The sequence below is a fragment of the Manihot esculenta genome, chromosome 15 (assembly GCF_001659605.2).
Source record: "Manihot esculenta cultivar AM560-2 chromosome 15, M.esculenta_v8, whole genome shotgun sequence".
NCBI classification, from domain to species: domain Eukaryota; kingdom Viridiplantae; phylum Streptophyta; class Magnoliopsida; order Malpighiales; family Euphorbiaceae; genus Manihot; species Manihot esculenta.
Window position 1 is genome coordinate 6,201,467 of NC_035175.2, and position 19,510 is coordinate 6,220,976.

General features: G+C 32.1%; 3 protein-coding genes across 4 annotated transcripts; 1 reads left to right on the forward strand and 2 right to left on the reverse strand.

The window, feature by feature from the left end:
• Positions 1–2,323: 2,323 nt before the first annotated feature.
• Positions 2,324–2,971, reverse strand: LOC110601183 (calcium-binding protein KRP1). The gene has a single exon (XM_021738230.2). The coding sequence runs from the start codon at positions 2,813–2,815 to the stop codon at positions 2,447–2,449; it is 369 nt and encodes a 122-aa protein (XP_021593922.1). The 5' UTR covers positions 2,816–2,971; the 3' UTR covers positions 2,324–2,446.
• Positions 2,972–9,511: 6,540 nt separating this feature from the next.
• Positions 9,512–13,324, forward strand: LOC110602250 (G-type lectin S-receptor-like serine/threonine-protein kinase At4g27290). The gene is made up of 6 exons (XM_043951129.1): positions 9,512–10,796; positions 11,977–12,105; positions 12,214–12,371; positions 12,509–12,719; positions 12,802–13,039; positions 13,123–13,324. Exons 1-6 carry the CDS (start codon positions 9,512–9,514, stop codon positions 13,322–13,324), a joined length of 2,223 nt encoding a protein of 740 aa, XP_043807064.1.
• LOC110602251 (G-type lectin S-receptor-like serine/threonine-protein kinase At4g27290) lies at positions 12,801–18,104 on the reverse strand. Of its 2 annotated transcripts, XM_021739721.2 has the most exons (8): positions 16,517–18,104; positions 16,020–16,139; positions 15,757–15,914; positions 15,482–15,692; positions 15,165–15,402; positions 14,938–15,088; positions 14,529–14,830; positions 12,801–13,759 (listed from the first exon to the last, which is right to left on the reverse strand). In XM_021739721.2, the coding sequence occupies exons 1-8, from the start codon at positions 17,793–17,795 to the stop codon at positions 13,330–13,332; spliced, it is 2,889 nt and encodes a 962-aa protein (XP_021595413.2). In that variant the 5' UTR covers positions 17,796–18,104; the 3' UTR covers positions 12,801–13,329. The 2 variants fall into 2 exon arrangements, with proteins under 2 accessions (XP_021595413.2, XP_021595415.2); XM_021739723.2 differs by lacking the exons at positions 15,482–15,692; positions 16,020–16,139; positions 16,517–18,104 and having other exon boundaries at positions 15,757–15,898.
• Between the last annotated feature and the right edge of the window lie 1,406 nt (positions 18,105–19,510).

The following is a 19,510-nucleotide window of genomic DNA, read 5'->3' on the forward strand; positions in this document are numbered from 1 at the left end:
AAATGCTACGTAGAAAGCACCCAGCAAAAGGTCCAGCTCAGAACACTTGCAAAATCCGGCAAAGGTCAAGACTATGGTTTGGATGAAAAAACTTTTCTTTCCACTCTAAGTGTTTATCTTTTTAATTTCGAAACTGTGTTGAAATTCATTGGTTGCATGTGATAGTGTGACAAGGTCAAATAGTGGGAGCTCCATGTCCTCCTCTGAACTTTCAGAGTTATCAATTTCTTCTTTCTTCTGTTTGGTCTAAAATAAAGAGATGTGACTTGCTTTAATTTACATAGACAATAGAATAGTTATACAGAATTGAACTCGTTTGGTTATCTAAAATATTCAAAAACCATAATTCCAACATGATATTAGAATTTAAACGGCTTTGTGGGCTTCTTGCATCATGACTATACAATACATGCATGATACATTGAATGGTTCCTCCAGTCTACTCTATACAGACTACAAAGGCAATCAACGAAAAATAAAGCCCAGTAATTAAAAATTAATCTAGACTATTTTCTGGAAAGCCCATTAGCTAAATATGCAAAGCTCCATAGTCAAGTTTGTCTCTCCCGTCCCGAGGTCCATTTAAATTATTTCTTAATATTATTTTATTAACATAATTAACAATATTGTTTATGAAAAATAATTTATATTTTGAAAAAATATTTTTGATTTTTATAGAATATATTTTTTATTTATTAATTGTAATATTAAAAAATAAAGAATATTGATAAATGTATATATAATAATATTAATAATATTTTCAAAAGTTTAGAAACTAATTTAATCTTTCTTTAACATTAGGCTTATTGGTAAAAAAAACTCTTCAGTTTTCATATTTATAATTCTAAATTTTTAATTTTAAATTACAAAATTTAACTTTTAAATTTATTATAATTATAATAACTTTTTAAATTAATTTTAATTATATTTAAATTAGCTCACATAACACATCTATTATGTGTTATTATTTTTATCATATAAGTAACTTGATTAAATTAAATTAAATTTTAATTAAAATCTTAAACTCTTAATTACTTAAAATACTCAATTAGATTATTATTTTAAGTATAGAAAAATTAAATATTTTAATTATATAATTTAAAAATTTTATATAATTAAGAGTTTTAAAATTTTAATTAAAATTGAATTTTAATTAATTAAATTACTTATATGATAAAATAAAAGATATTACATATAATATCATATCATATAATATAGTATATTGTGTAAATTAATTTAAATTTAATTAAAATTAATTTAAAAAGTTGTTACAATTATAATAAATTTAAAAATTAAAACTTTTCCATTTAAAATTAAAATGTTAGATTATAAAAATCTACAAAATTATTATTATTTTTAGTCAATAGCCTTTAATATTAATTTATTTTACCGGCTCTTTAGACATTAGCAAATATTAAAATTATTATTTTCTTGAGTCAATAGCCCTTAGTATTAGTTTATTTTAAATATTAAAAAAAATATATTAACAAATGTACCCTTAAAAGGTCTTTTTTTTTTCTTTCCCTCAATTACAACTTTAACAATAATATTGAAGATTCCTTGCAGTCTTCGCTTTTTCCTCCTTATTACACTCCTATTTTCACCTCTTCTAATTTGACAAATTGCTTGAAAATGTCTTAGACGTGGAGATTTTGAAAAGAATGCAAGCTTTTAGATATGCTTGGTTCATTCCTAAGCGTGTCTTGCAGCAACAACAATATAAGAATAGGCGAAGCATGGCATCAGGAAGCTTCGATGCTCCGTAGCGAAAATATTACATCTCCTCAACCTAGACACCCTAGCTCCGTGAAGGACAAAAACAAAAGGTCTGATTTTAAAAATACTGTTAAGCAATAATTGATCAAGTGGGCTCATAATGATTATTGTTGGCAGTGATTATTTCATGTTAATATTTAGCAATATAATCTTCATTTCTAACACAATCCCTGAATTTTTGCAGGGCCTGATCTATTTGTGGATGGGAAAGATCCCTTCTTCTGCCTCAATAAAACCCTACAAATAACTATTTTCCTTAATTTAATGAAATGGAAATTTTTATTGAAATTATCAGTAAAGAACTCGAGCTTCTGTCCGTCTCAGTTGGAGGCTTGACAAGTTCAAACCTACTTCCTCTGATTCTGCTTTGAATTTTGACTAAAACCCCCTCAACTGAAACTACATTTACATCTACTCCATGGGATTGGACTTGCTGGATTAGAACTTCACAAGCCACAAGCATAACATTAATTAATAACTAAATTCCTCGTAAATGAACAGATCATACAACTCAACAAAGAAATTTAGAAAGAAAGAATAAACAGAATTGAACCGTAAATTTGTCATCTTTATATATAGTTTTTACATTCTAATAGCATTAGCAATGAAAAAGAATTGCAAAGAAAAAAAAATTATAAATGGGAAATCTAAGCCCAAGAATGATTAATATTCAATAAGAAAAATCCTTCAACTCCTGCATAAGAGCCTCCTCGACCAAAAACTGGGACTCTTCCATCAACTCAGGGCTCAGTCTGAACATAAGAACGCAGAACTCCATCTGACTCAGTGCACCATCACCATCATAATCACCTTCCTTTAACATACACCTCAAATCATCATCACTCAAATCTTGCAGTCCCAATACAGCAGAATTTCTTTTAAGACTCTCGAAAGTGATGACACCCCTTTCACTATCCATCAAAAGATTGAACCCATTGCAGAGCTCCCCGATTAGGCCATCGCCGCCAAGCTTCTGGGCCATAAGAGGAAGGTAGTCATGGAAGCTGGGTGACTGGTTCTGGTTTTGTGAGGACGCCATCTGTGTAGTTGGAGACGATATGAAAATCGACAAAGAAATACCTACAATTGGAGAATCTGCTATGTGGGTTTTGCGGAGGGTGAGAGAAATGAATTGATGGGGGGTTTATAAATAGGGGTTAGATGGGGTTTCCGAGACAGAGGCCATGGAAGACAACTAGGATACAGGTAAGGAAGGAAAGTGGAGACCATTTTCTTGGAGGGATAGATGGGTTTCTAGGAAGGTAGTCAGGGGTAGAATGGTAATAGTGAGTGAAGGTCCGAAGGAAGCAGGTGGATATTCTCAGGAGGCTTTAGGAAGGTATTAGGGGATAAAGTGGTCATTTCAATGAAAAAGGTCAATGTATGGTACGCTTTTAGAATGTCTTTGTGGGATAAAAGGGTAATTTAAAAGGAAACAATGACCTGGGTTTCGGGGTACCTGCAATGGGGAAGGAGGGGCAGAATTATCAAAATTGTTGGAAAAATTATGCAATGAACGTTGTACAGGTCAATAAAAGTATGAAGGTTTTTTTTTTTTTTTGCTGTTTACTAAGGATGCAAAGAAATGGCGTAACTGGAAAATCACAGTACTTTGAATCTAAATTCGATTAATATTTCAATCCGCTCTAAATTTTTTATTAAATTTTATTTTAAAATATCTGAAATCATATCAAATTTAATTATTATTATAAAATATATAATTTTTTATATTAATTATTTATATAAATACATTCCTATAATTATTACTTTATAAATAAAATTTAAATTCAAACTCATTATAAATATTAATATTCAAATCTAATTCAATCTTATAATAATCAAATTCATTACATAATAACTTAATTAGATCGAATACTAAAAATACTCAAACATGTTGGCTATTTTTACTATAACCATTCAAAAAGAAACTCTTCTATTAAGGATGTATAAGTTTCTTATGCAAAATAAAAATTAAATTTTCGAATGTTGTTATCTTGAGAGCAAATCATGAATTTGTACAATTTTTTTTTTTGTAATTATACATGGGAAATAGAAAAATACCCAAGGTAAATAATGGAATAAATCATTATTAATTTATTATGACAAGGTAAAGATATATATTTTTCAATTAATTTAAAATTCAATATCTGAATATTTTAAAATTTATACAAATAAAAATATTTTAAGACAATAACATTTTGTACATATTTGGCATTTATAATTCACATATAACATTTTGTCCATATTTTTAAAACAATACTATTTTAAAATATTTTAACCATTTATCACATTTCCGTTTTGCATTTATAATTCAATTCAATAATGGAGAGCACATATAAAAAGAAATAAAAAAAGTTTAAAGAAAAACAATGGAGAGCAAGTTTGCATATACAAAACGTGCTCCTTATAACTCATCCTTAGTAACTAAACTAAACGCTAATAAGTAAAAAAAATTATAAAAGAACGATTTCATATTATGGTAAATTAATTATAAAATAATAAGAAAAAAATGTGGTTTTAAATTATTGCCGCCTTGGTCATTCCGGGTGGACAATAGACAGCAGACCAAGTATTCGAAGAAGTTGATTTATTTTGGGTCAAATCTGTCCTTCTCACCAATCCCATTAGCAAAATGCATTAAGGCAATACGCGAAGGATTTATTTCTATGCAAAGCAAACTGCAGCCCATAGGCAAAATCATCATGTCTTCAGATAAATTATTAAGAATGAAGACATGCATATTGCCAAACTTCAGCATAGGAATGTTGTGAAGCTCCTACTCCTAGGATTCTGAATCCAGCCTGATGAAAACACGTTGATCTACGAGTTTATGCCTAACAAAACCATAGGAACTCCAAATCATGAGAGCTGGTCTGATTAAATGCATTAAGGCAATTTTTGGTGGGAAGATCAATGGGCAACAATTTTATAAAGAGGATTAATTTTCTTAATAGTTGAATTCCGTTCACATAAATTTGAAATTTCGACCAGGGTTTTTCGCAGAAGGGATCTTGTCTAAAGTGAATTTCACAAGAACATGCAAGCTCCTCTTCTGCAAAATGGGCTGACAATTGCTCTACTAGATGCACGATAAACACATATTATGTTCAATATTTATTATACCATGTAGATTTACATGTAAAAAAAAAAGCCAATGAACTACTATGACGTTTCCAAGTCATTGGCCCAGATTAGTCTGGGCATTATCAACTGAAGCAGGCCCAACTGGTTTGGATTCATTATTTTCTGTGATTTCAGTGTCACCTGACTCATCTCCAAACATGCTCGAAGATTTCCTCTCTCAGAGTTGGGTCCTTGAGCTTTGTTTTCAGCATCTAGGAGATTTTTTTGGGCCTTGCTTTTATCTAGCTTGGGCTTTCACAATTTTGTTTCTTTTTTAGTTATATAGGCTTTCTGGTGTACTGGTTTTCTGTGCTGTACTTGTTCTAGGCCCAAACTTATTATGCAATAAATCTACATCTTCAACAAAGGGAAAAAAAAGAGCAGTTCAAATAATGCAAACACATTTTTTTTTATCGGAGTCTTCAATCCTATGATACAATATTCCAATAGTTGATTATCACGTCTTAAAAAAATTAGTATGCATATAAAACTTTGATTTTATAGATTGAATATGTTATTTAAATTCATCTATATAAATGATTAATTCAACATGTATGTAAATTATAAATAATATTTAGATAATGATAATTAGATTTGAAATAATTATGTAATGGAATTTATAAATAAATTAAAATAATTAAATTAATAATTTAAATTTAAAAAAATATATATTTTATAAGTTATCATTTCTAAATTTTAAAAAAATTGAGCAGGTGGAGGAGAGCGGAGTGGAAACGCTGAAGTTGTCTAACATTAAAACTGGAATAAAAGACAAGACATAGAGTTACGTAATGCAAAGAAAAAAATTTATCATACTTTATGCAGTAGCATCTAGAAGAAAATAATAGGTTCTTCTACCAAAAGAAAAAAAAAAAGAAAAAAGAAGACGAAGAAATTGACATGTTCACATTATCATAAATAATTGTGTGAAAATGATATATCTAGTTTGTGAATTGTGATATCACAAAATGAACGTTTTTGTAACCGTAGACTATGGTTTTGCAGAAGTTATATACACACAGACACATAAACCCAATTATTAATAAAACTTTAAATTACTCAGGATTTGTTTTTTTTTTTTTTTACAAATTAAATATTTAAATATTTAATAATAATTAATATTAATTATATGTTATAAGATTAAATATTTAATTTTGGTGGAAGGCTATTTTCTGGATTATACTCGAATCTAGCTCTAATAATTTAATCAGTTTGAATTAAAATCGAATCAAATTAAATAAATTAAAAATTAAAAATTTAATATTTATAAAATCAAATCGAATCCACTTTAGTTTATTTATTTATTTGAATTTGATTAATTAAATTTTTATTTTTTATATTTTATTTTTAATATTTTAAAATTTAATTAAAGTATTTTAATTTTAATTATAATGTAATCTCTATATTATTAAAAATAATATATTATTAATTATTAATTAGTTCAATTTAATTTTATTAATGTTTTAATAATTAAAATCAAGCAGAATTAAAATGATTAAAATTTTTAAAAATAAAAATTAATCAAAAATTAAATCAAATTTATAAATTAATTTAATTCAATGATTTTTTTATATTTGAATGGAATTCTAACCATCCTGCCCAAACCTTACTCACTTTGGGGTCTGCACTGTAGAGACTTGTGAGCTTTGCTTTTGGTCCGGGTTATGTGGTTTAAATGAGAGGGTTTGTTGGTGACCAAGTTTTGATAGGAGTTGCTTGTGGCGTCTTGTTTATTTCTGGCCATAGGCCTCACTTTGTTGATGAGATGTGCATTAAAAAAAATAAAAAATCAAAACTAGCCAAATAACAAAGATAGTGATGTACTATGGTTATTCTCCGTTTTATATGGAAGAAATGGGCGCGGAAAACGCGAGATTTCATAACCGGACAAGTTTACATTCCTTATTAGTTAGACAACTTTTGTTGTTAGTTGTAAACATGAGAATCATTGAAATTAAATGTTCGGATACCAATTATTTTAATTATAATAAAAGATGTTGTTCTAAGTTTAGGACATTCTTTGAATAATAATAATAATATAAGATGGGGCATTAGAGATAATGCAATTAATAAAGTATGAGATTAATTTCAACATTGTCTCAATCCTCATAGACTATCTTAGCCATGGCACTAAGGAAAAATTAGTAGAGCCTTCAACTGTAGCCACTAATGATAATAATAATAGTAACAACATTTGAGGCTGTCAAAGCAATGCTTAAACAAATTGAGTAATCGTTTTCTTACATGGGTTAATTGGGAGGCAATAAAGCTAACAGCCAAGCTGTGCAGGAGAAGACCTCATCACTTTTAATTTTTGTAATTGATAAGAATACAAAATATAATAAGTAATAAAGCTAAACAAGAAAAGAAAATGTCACCTGATCACTAATAGGAAGGCAGCAGAACATGAATTAGTTGAAAAAATTCATCAATCAAAATTAGGGCTTAATTTGGGCAAGTGGTACTTTTATTAACTTGTGGTTTACTTAAGCAGAGTGCTGCACTCCTTCAATATTGTACAATGCAAATGCCTTATTAGTTGGGGTTGTTGTAAAGTGGTAGACATGTCTGAACGCTTGACTTGATGAGACTTTGACAAATTTTTTTTAATTGCCTTGAAGAGTAAAAAAAGGGGGGCATTGGGAGAAAAATAATGGATGAACACATAATTTTTAAATGGCTGTTGGGCTAAAATCTATAGCTAAATTAATCTTGTGATGATTACATTATTGCAAAATATGGTATAGTGTCGTTTGGTGGATTGGTGAACCTCTTCTTAAAAAATAAGGTAAAATTGCACAGAAGAATGGGTAAGCTTGGTGGAAAGGTCAATTAAAACTGATTAATAAATTTTTAAAAAAATTTGAGAATTCAACTGATCAATTTTTTTAAATCATAAGAATTAAATAATAAAATGTTTAATAATTAAAATTAACAAAAATATTAATTTATAATTTTTTTAAAAATTTATAATTATTTTAATAATTTTTTAATTAACAAATTAATTAATAAATTTTTTCTTATAATAAGAATTAAATAATATATTTTCTTAAAATTTGAGTTACATTACCTTGCATATCATATGACTCTGTCATCTTTATCATGTAAATGAAAACAGGTGAGAAAATAAAGAATATTGACGTATTTGCTTATGGCATCATAATCTCATGTATATAATTACTAATCTCACATTTGCAAGGCAAATCATATATATAATATTTTAAGAAATCACAGATAACATTGATCATCTCCATCCCATTCTACAATAAACACAAATATTTATCATAATCTATTTTATACATGACTTGATACGACATTTATTATATATAAATTAAATTCAATAAAGAAATGAAATGATCAATTAGCAGAAAAAAATAATAATAAATTTATGGTTTAACCGTAAGTAATTTCAAGTTCGATAAATTTTAAATAATGAGCGCACGAGGGCAGGATTAGAGAGATTCAAGTATTGAAAGTGACATGGGAGAAGGATTACAGGTTTCTACCAAGGAAAGGAGCTTTCAAAAGTTGCCTTTGGGTTTGGGTAATTGGTTTTGGTTTACGGTTATACTTCTCTATTAATACAAGAACCACAAGTCTCCAAATTGTCCTTTGGAGGCACCAGAAACCAGTCCAGTCCTTGTCATGGGTGGCCAGTGTTTGTAGGCCAATTTTGAAATCTCGGTAGACAAATAAGAAAAGGAAGCCAATCAAAGTTAAAATTCAGCATTTGTATGTAGAATTGGTGCCACTTCATATTAGAGTCTCTACCTTATGATTTGATATGGCTTTGCTTTCTTTCCTTTTTAGACACATCTGTTGAATTTCAATCCAGTATTTTCCACAGCTTAATTGATTTTGCCCAAAATATCACTATGTTTTATTATATTTTTAATAGCAAAAGAAAATAAAGATGAGTGGTGTTACCGAAGGAGTTCGACAGCGAAAGTGCCATTAGCGTCAAACGCTGCAATTCGGTGTTGACTCAATTGTCTTGCTTTATCAGTTACTGTTCTAAATTTCTAATACTGCTTTAAAAGAAAAGAGGGAAAAAGAAAGGGTAATTGTGTCCAGAGAAAATTATTAATTTAATTCCTCTGTTTTTTTTTAAAAAAATATATATTTTTTTACTTTTAAAACTCAATTAAAAATAGTATTATTGTTATTATTATAATAAGGGAAAAAAGCGATAACCTACGTCTGCAACCCTGTGAAGCAACCCAAAGCCACAGTAAATAAGTCTGATCTAAAATTGAATGGCTGCAACAACTCTGTCCTGCAAGTTGAGTCTCAGTATTGGTATTAAGCACGACTTTGACAGCTCTAAATTTGAACTAATACCCTTTGCATTATTGCGAATCTTTTGCTAAAAATATAATGTTTTCCACTTTCCCTCTGTCCATATTTTTCATAGTCAAAAAATTCTAGATCTTTTGCCCCATAATTCATTTCTTAAGTAAAGTTAGCTGACTTCCAGGACCCTTGTAGATCATAACCTACAACAAGAAAGCCAAAAGAGACTTGCTTTGTCTCCTCCTCCTCATTATCCCTCAGGCCTCAACTCGAGACTAAATTTGATCCCAAAATAATACGCACCCTTTCTTTTTGGGCAATGAAATTTAACATTTCCATGAAAGATTTTAAGCTTCTTCTTTCTTTCTTCTCTGTTCTCTTCTCTTTCTTTATAGTTTCCATTGCTGTTGATACCATATCTGTCAACCAGACAATCAGAGACGGCGAGACTATAGTTTCTCCTAGCGGCAGATTTGCTCTGGGTTTTTTCGGCTACAGCGGTTCAAGCAGTCGATATGTTGGAATTTGGTATCCTTTCTCTAATAATACCGTGGTCTGGGTTGCCAACAGAGCAATGCCACTCAACGATTCATCCGGAGTTCTGCAACTAACCAGCAAGGGAATTCTTGTTCTCCATAATTCAACGAACACTGTAGTATGGTCCACCAACACATCAAGAGAGGCGCAGAGTCCAGTAGCTCAGCTTTTGGATTCAGGGAACCTTGTTGTTAGAGAGGCAAATGATACTGACGAGGATAATTACTTGTGGCAGAGTTTTGATTTCTTAAGTGACACGTTTTTACCAGGCATCAAGTTTGGAAAAAACTTGGTAACTGGCCATGATCGATATCTTGTATCCTGGAAAAGCACCACCGATCCTTCTTTAGGAGATTCTACAACTAGGCTTGATCCCGGGGGATATCCCCAAATCTATATCAGAAAAGATGAGAACATAGTGTTTCGTTCTGGACCTTGGAATGGTCTTCGATTCAGTGGGATGCCCAATTTGAAACCAAACCCAATTTATACTTACGAGTTTGTTTACAATCAGCAGGAGATATATTACAGGTATGATCTTATTAGCAAATCCGTTATTTCAATGATGGTGCTAAACAATGATGGTATCTTCCAGCGTGTTACATGGTCGAATAGCACTCAGACTTGGAATCTGTACTTAACGACGCAGATGGATAACTGCGACAGATATGCAATTTGCGGTGCATATGGAACATGTAACATTAACAATTCACCGCCATGCGCTTGCCTGGATGGATTTGTACCCAAAGATGAGCAAGCCTGGGATTCGGGGGATTGGTTAAGCGGATGCGTAAGAAAGAATGAATCAATTTGCAGGGCAGGAGAGGGGTTTCAGAGGATATCAAGTGTGAAATTGCCAGATACAAGAACATCATGGTTTAATCGGACCATGGACCTTAAAGAATGTGAGAGTGTGTGCCTGAAGAATTGCTCTTGTACAGCTTATTCAACTTTGAATATTACAGATGGCAGTGGATGCTTGCTTTGGTTCGAGGAACTTATTGATATCAGACATTACACAGAAGATGGGCAAGATTTTTTCATAAGGCTGGCTGCCTCTGATTTGGGTACGAGTTCTTTCACTTATCTTTTCTTTTGTCTAATAGTTCTCTTTTTTCTTTCACATGATAAAGAAATATAATTTCGACAGAAAAAAAGAAAATAAAATTTAACATGCCCAAAATTTAGAGATTGGGATAATCCTTTGCCTTTCGTTTGCTTGAGTTGAATTGAGAAGGTCAAAGAACACTGCGGAATTAAATACCAAGTTGTTTCTTATACTTCTTTCTGTTGGCCTTTTGTTGACGCAAGAAACCCATTTCGTGTTGCATACAGTCATACTTCTTTTTCATTTTTCAGTTAATTATGTACTTTATTAAGGAAAGATTGTTGGATTGGTGAGAGGGAAAAAGCTTCGCTTTCTAAAAGATATAACAACAAGAGCTCTAAACATTAGTAAATGAAAGAGATATTAGAGATGAGAGAAAAATATAAATTTCATTACTAAAAATATAGGAACGCAAGTTACGCAACCACATACGTAAGCTTCTTTCCTCTTTCCTCTGTTTTTTTTTTCCCCTTGTTTTGCTAGCTAGCTTTTTCCTACTCTTTTAGGCTTAATGCTTAATTTTACCTCTCTGCTCATTGAAGAGGTTTAAAAAGTTTCAATCTAAACTCAATTTAGCCAAATAATCAAGAAAATTAAGTAATTGAGTTTCTAGTTTTTTGGCTATATTCAAGAAAATTTAATCCAAAAATAAAGAAATAAGCTTCTTAATCATTTATTTAAATTAAGAAATCAACAAACTGATCTTAAAATTTTTTATTTTTACGCTAAATTGGACTTAAAACTAAAATTTATGGATGAATGAATACAGGCGTTTGCTTTCTTTTATCAATATAGTCCATACTTGCATGCTAGTTTAAGTAGGTTATTTTATTTTATTGCAAACATAGGTTTTCATCTGCTAAAATCTCATAAATATCTTGTTTATGTTGTTAGCAAAAATTAAAAAATCTGTACCTTAACCAATGTAATTAGCTAATAGAGAATGGTGCATTATTATTTCATAATATTTTTCCCCATTTCTGCTGGAGTTACACTTGTTTCATTCTGTCCCACTGATAACAAACTCAGCAGCCCCATACCAATGGGGAGGGGCCACACTCCAACCATTTTCTGAGTTGTGCAATTTTAGGCATAACGGCCTTGAACTGCTTTTACAACTTGGCCATTTGATTATGCAGAGTCCATTCACAGGCCTAGGAGCCAAACACGAGTCTGGATCATAGCTGTCTCTGTATTGGTTGCTGTTGCTGCTTTACTAGGCCTATGCCTGCTGTTTCATTTCAGAAGGAAGAGATTTCAAAGAAGAGGTAAGACTTAGCAAGAAAAGAAAGTGCCTTGATTTTTTTTTTCTTTTCTTTTAAAGGCCAATAGACCAAGGAAACTTCCTACATCTTTGATATGCGAAGTGTTTGCAGAAAGCATAGGAAGGATGCAAGACAGAGACTATACTGATGAAAGCAGGGAAAGAGATTTAGAACTCCCACTATTTGACTTCTTAACAATAGCAAATGCCACAGAGAACTTTTCGGAATACAATAAGCTCGGAGAAGGTGGTTTTGGTCCTGTTTACAAAGTATGGCCTTGAATGAGGAATTATTTTTACACTTTGTTGAGGTTTTGCTATTAAGCATATGAAATCTACTCTAGCCAGTAGCAACCACGACAATTACTAACAGGAGGCTTTCATAATTATTGCAAATTATTTTTCAGGGTACATTGAAAGATGGACGGGAGATTGCTGTAAAGAGGTTGTCAAAGGATTCCACACAGGGACTTGATGAATTCAAGAATGAAGTCATCTTCATTGCCAAGCTTCAGCACCGAAACCTTGTGAAGCTTCTGGGTTGCTGCATCCAGCAAGAAGAAAAAATGTTGATCTATGAATACATGCCCAACAAAAGCTTGGACGCTTTCATTTTTGGTACTGCTGTCTCAAATCTTTGCTCCCATAATGATGTTAACATAGATATTTCATGGCTTAACTTTAATTTTTCTGTTGTCAGATCAAAAGCAGAGAAAATTGTTGGATTGGCCCATGAGATTCCACATCATTAATGGGATTGCTCGCGGACTTCTTTATCTTCATCAAGATTCTAGATTGAGAATCATCCACAGAGATCTAAAAGCTAGTAATATATTGCTCGACATCGATATGAACCCAAAAATTTCAGATTTTGGCATGGCAAGGAGTTTTGGGGGAAATGAAATTCAAGGAAACACAAAAAGAGTTGTCGGGACTTAGTAAGTCTGTTCAGAACTAACGCATCTAAGTTCAATCTATTAGTACTCGAAAATTATTAACTTCCATAAGCAACTCTTTGCAGTGGTTACATGTCTCCAGAATATGCAATCGATGGTCTATTTTCGATAAAATCAGATGTATTTAGTTTCGGTGTGTTAGTGCTAGAGATAATCAGTGGGAAGAGAAACAGAGGATTCTATCATCCAGACCACAAGCACAACCTTATTGGCCATGTAAGTGTCAACAACATTGTTACATCAAATTTTCATTTGTCAACTGCATAATGTAATTAATCATTTTCCGAAAATTTACAGGCATGGAGACTGCATTTAGAAGAGAAATCATCGGAGTTGATGGATGAATCTTTAAATGATTCTTGCATTTTATCTGAAGCTATGCGTTGCATCCATGTTGGTTTACTATGTGTGCAACAGAGTCCAGACGACAGGCCTAACATGTCCACTGTGGTATTGATGTTAAGTAGTGAGATTGCATTGCCTGAACCTAAAGAGCCTGGTTTTTTCACTGAAAGGAAAGTTTTCGAGCAAGAATCATCATCTAGCAAGATTGATACATGTTCAGCAAATGAAATCACCATCACATTGTTAGCTGCAAGATGAACACTTGTTTCCCTTTTTTTTTTTCGTTGTGGTTTTCGTACAGTACATTGTTGAGTGTATGGATCATTTGCTTGGTAGATATCTGAGCAGCACATATTTCTGTAAATTGGTAAGGCAAAATGAGCTGATCAGCCCGTTTTTTATTTGGGTCTTTAAGAGCAAAAGGCATGTCATGATGTTTATGTATATTTTTGCATGTCGAAAAATTTCATGTATACATGCTGAAAATGAGCAAACTAATAACTTTTTCCAGAAAAAATTTAAAATTAGAGCATGTTTAACTGAACCCAATGAATGATTCATCAGTAGATTTCATCTTTTCTTTTTCTTTTTTATTTTTTTCGAAATTAGTAGATTCCATTTTTTTTCTTAGTCACAACAATAAAATCAAATGTAGAGAACTGGTTTCGATGATATTGGTCCTAGAACCAGCCTTACAGGCTAAGCAAACCCCAACCCAAAGAATACAAATTCAAAGCCTATGGACTAAAGGCCCAACCCAACAAGAAAGAGAATTTCCCAAAGACCCTAGCACCAAAAGAACGGGTAAGACCCGAAACAACCATGGCTACCCGGCAAAGCTTCCTATAACTGTCCTGATGATGCCATCATTGCTTGAAAAAAAGACGGCATCCGATTAAGCACGAAGATCTATCCAGCAAATGGAATCAAGGATCTCAACAAATAACAACTTAAAGAGGATTGTTTCAAGGGAGAAACAAAAAAAAACATAAGATGTAAAAACTTATATTGAGGCGTTTACAATTTAAATAAATAATTTTTATAAATATTTCTAAATATAGTGCTAAATATAGTACTCGATTGATAGAAGAATATCCCTCTAAAACCTTGAGCAGTAATAGCTTACCGAGCTTCCAACAATGATAAACTAACTTCATTAGCAGAGTAACCTTCATGCTTGTCTGATGAATTATCTGCTTCAAGTGGAGTCCTTTCTGTGAAAAAACCAGGTTGTTTGGGCTGAGGCAATGAATTCTCACTACTCAACATCACAACCACTGAAGCCATGTTTGGCCTGTCTTCCGGACGTTTTTGTACACACAGTAGAGCCACATCAATGCATCTTACAACTTGGGATGCAACACACGACTCTGTTAGACAATCATCAATCAGTTCCAATGGTTTCTCATTAGTCCATAGGATCCATGCCTGCAACAACCCAGAAATACAGATCAGTATGCTGCCGTCTCAAATTCCTTATGCTAAGAGGAACTGGCTTACTAAAGATCACTAGCCTTTTTATTCTAAAACCTTACATGCCCCAGGAGGTTAAGCTCATGGCCTGGATGATTAAATCCTCTGTTTTTCTTTCCACTCACTATCTCTAAAACCATGACACCAAAGCTAAAAACATCAGATTTCACAGAGAAGAGTCCGTCCACTGCATACTCAGGAGACATATAGCCACTACAAAACATCATAGATTACAAAGGTTTCGATACACTCGATTAACAAGAATAAACTAAGCCTTGAGAGTACTTACTATGTTCCAACCACTCTTTTTGTTTTGGCCTCAGTTTGATCTCCCCCAAATATTCTTGCAAGCCCAAAATCAGAAATTTTTGGATTCATGTCTCTGTCAAGTAAAATGTTGCTGGCTTTTAGGTCTCTGTGAATTATTCTGAGTCGAGAATCCTGGTGCAGGTAAACAAGTCCTCGAGCAATTCCTTCAATAATGTGCATGCGCTTATGCCAATCTAGTAATCTCCTCCTTGTTTGATCTATCAATATCCCATACGTGTCAGAACGATTCATAAATGAAATAAATTAACCAAAATGTTATTGGGTGCAGATTCAAACCAAAAAGAAAGAAGTCTAAGCTTTTATTGGGCATGTATTCATAAATTAACATCTTCTCATCTTCATGAATGCAACAACCAAGAAGCTTTACAAGGTTTCGGTGCTGAAGTTTAGCAATTAATATCACTTCATTTTTGAACTCCCTCAGTCCTTGGCCAGAACTTTTTGAAAGCCTCTTTACTGCTATTTCTTGCCCCTCGCTTGATGTACCCTAAATCATCATAGAGCTTTAGTAATTTATATTTGAACATACAGACATTGCATATGCAGATTACCTTGTACACAGATCCGAAACCACCTTCGCCAAGCTTGTTGCTGCTTGAGAAGTTATTAGTAGCATCTACTATTGTGTTCATATCGAACAATGGCAACTCCATTTCTTCTTCTTTGCCTTCACTTTCATCATTTTTTCTGCTATTTTTCTTTGTCCTTCCTATAATATGTTGATTGAGACACAAAATACGCAAATTTACAATTAAAAAAAGCTCCAGTAACAAGTGAACACTCCATATCTATATGTATATATCAGTTTCTTTACCATATTTTCTTATTTTTCTCCTGCATATGCAAAACACTATTAGCATGCTGATGATCACTGCAACAATACCAGCGACAATTCCTGATATCTTCTTGATGGACCTTTTCTTCTCAATTTTCTCTGAAAGCACAGAAATACATACAGTTAGTGGACACATTTCTGATCCAAGCAAGCCAGATTCTTAAGAAATAATTCTACTTGAATGTTCCATGGTTATTTTTGTTGTAAGGAAACTCGAAAAAATAATAGAAAATTTTATTGTCTTGACAGGAGGGAGGGGCAGAGTTAGAGCCAACCTCTGTACTGGTGCCATCTTTTCAATAAACTGGTGCAGGAAGGCCAAAGCCAGGAAGACTAACATGGACATGTGTGGGAAACCTTATCTTAGGAAATAAATATTTTATTTTGCTTTGTTTTGACTGTTGATTTTGAGCAAATAAATTGAGAATTAATTTCTATTTGCCAATATCTATTGGTTCTACATCACATAAACATACCTAATTCTGAAGCAGCCACCCTTACATAGAGGTCTTGGCCGCTAGCAGCTAATCCTCTTATATCAATCAGATCATCGAACCAAAGCAAGCATCCACTTCCACCTCCCCTTTCATCTAAATTTGCATATGCACTGCAAGAGCAGTTTCTCAAACACAAGTCCCGACATTGCGCAAGATCGATTTTCTGGTCAAACCAAGAAGATGATGTGTCTGGCAGTTTAATCCCTGAATGTTTCAGAAAGCCATCTCCATCACTGCAGTTTAGTGGAGTTCTCCGAACACACCCATCTGACCAAACTAGCATATTCCAATCTCTGGGAGATTTGGGCATGAATCCATCTAGGCATAAACATACTGGAGAATTATTTATCTCACAGCTACCAAATGCCCCACAGAATGCATAATTTTCACACTGATCTGTCTGGGCTGTAGCAATAACCACCCAGTCATTTGCTCTTTCATCCCATGAGAAGCGTTGCCATAGGCCCGACGGAGATATTGTATACCTGACTAAATTAGAATCATTCAGGATATCATACTTGAAATACACCTCCTTATCATTCCATACAAATTCATAACTAAAGAAAGCATTAGGCTTCATATTAGGAGTCCCTGTGAGACGTAGGCCATTCCATGACCCGGCTCTGTAATGTATTCTATTTTCCTTTTTGAGAAAAAGTTGCGGATACCCACCAAGATCTAAGTGCACAGAAAATTGCCCTGAAGCTGGGTCTTCTGAGCTCTTCCAAGATGACGAAAACGTCTCGTGACCCGTTACTAAATTGACACCAAGTTTCATTCCAGGCAGTGTTGTGTCGACAGGATAATCAAAACTCTGCCACAGAAAGTTCTCTGGGTTACTATCATTTGCATCTCTTACAACGAAATTTCCCGAATCCAAGAGCTCTGCAACTGGATCCTTTGCTATGTTTGATGTATTTGATGACCAAAAATTATCGTTTGTGCCATTGACAAGTACAAGATCTCCTTGAGCAGTAATATTTAGAGACCCTGAAGTATTGGAGAGAGGAGTTTCTCTATTGGCTACCCAGACAATTGTCCGAGGAGATATTTTCTTGTACCATAATCCTAGGTATCGGCGATTAGAGTCTGCAAGACTGAAAAATCCCAGTTCAAAAATTCTGCCAGCTGAAACAAGAGTGTCTCCATCTCTTAAAGATTGAATTGGGTTAATTATGTCTAGCGTAGTGGCCGAGGTTCTTAAGATGGAGAAGCAAAAGAAGTATAAGAAAAGCGCACCAAAGCCTAACTGTGACATTGGCAATTGAATTTCTATTTCTGTTAGTAACCAGAGACATACACTGAAAAAACTCGAGGAAAGAAAAACACATGAAACTAGAAGCTAGACACCAATCCTTGCTGCTGTTCTTTCCTTCTTAAAAAAAAAAGCTGCAAACTTTCCTGTACAGGGGAGTCGAACTTCTTACTCCATTGACTGTGTCTCGCGGAAACGAGAGGGAAGAAGGTACAGCCGTACAGGTAGATACTGGGCCAGCATAGCAGTTAGGGGCATTTTTGTGGAAGTGGGAAACTCCCGCGTCGGGCCCTCACAGAAGAACGAAGTTGGAGAACCGTGCAAGAATCCGTAACGTTCTCATATAAGACGGTCCTGAGAATAATAAAAAATAATATAGATATTTATTATTATTTAAAAATGTTGAATTTAATTGGTTAAATAAATTTCTATTTTAAACTTAAATTAGTTAAAGAAATAGATTGTATTTAAATTTAATTTCGTTAAGTTTATTTAATTAAAATTTTTGTTATAATTTAAAAGATTTTTTTTTCAAAAATAAATAATAAATTCATAACTTTTTAAAAAAAACTTCACCGTGAAAAAAGAACAAATAAAAAAAATAGATATGCAATGAAATTTAAATTACAAGGATAAATGATTAAATTTAGTTGATTATTAAAAGTGATATATTATATATTGATAAAGAGCTTTTAATATGAAAAACTCAAAATTGATTTATTACTTTAATATTACATATTTAAAATCCACATTTATTTTATTGGTGTCCATAATCAAATTCTTGGTTTTACTGTCTAAAAAAATTTAACTAAATATAAATTAATAAATCATGTTTACCTACAAATTTAATTAATTAATTTGGTGTTAATAGTGCTTGATTGTTTATTTATTTTAACCTATTAAATTAAGAAGAAAGCATAGTTATGGAGTGATTGTATATACATATAACACTATATCTCTATTGTGTTTATTTATTATTATTAATTATTAATTTTATATTTCGCATTATCTATAATTCAGAAAGAGAAATATGATAATCTTTTTATGATTATGAAATATTAAATTTAAGTAGTTATTCAAATAAAAGAAGATAATTTTAAAATATTAAATCTAACTTTGTTCAAAATTAGTAAACTAACATAAATTAATTTTAGTTAAAAAATTAGTTATTGACATAAAACAATTATTGTAATAATGAATATATCAACGGAAATAAATAACGTGGAATTGATTAATAAACTAGTAAATATTTAAATTTATATTTAAATATTAAATTTAATAGTTTTTAATTTTATTCTCATATGAGTTTATATTATTCATAGTTTCATTGGTAAATTTATTTTCACAATTAATAAATTACCATATTAAAAAAAACATATAATTTGGGAAGGAGAATGAGCTTCATAATTAATATCTGAAGGACCCAGTTCTCAAGTTTTGTTGTGATTTTCGGGGTTTTGCCTGATAATTCTTATGGACACAAAAAATAGAAAAACGTGATAGATTTTTTTCCTTTTGAATAAACAAAGATTAGGCGCATAATTTCTTTGTTTGCACAAAACGTTATATTTGGTCCAACTTCTTGATATTTTATAGTCATATCAGACTCTAAATTCAACAACTGAAAGGTAATTTCCCTCTCTGGGAAAAGGTTCCATCCATTATCCGGTGCATATCTCTGTTTAATTTCTACAAGGTAGGTTATTTTCCTGCCTCTC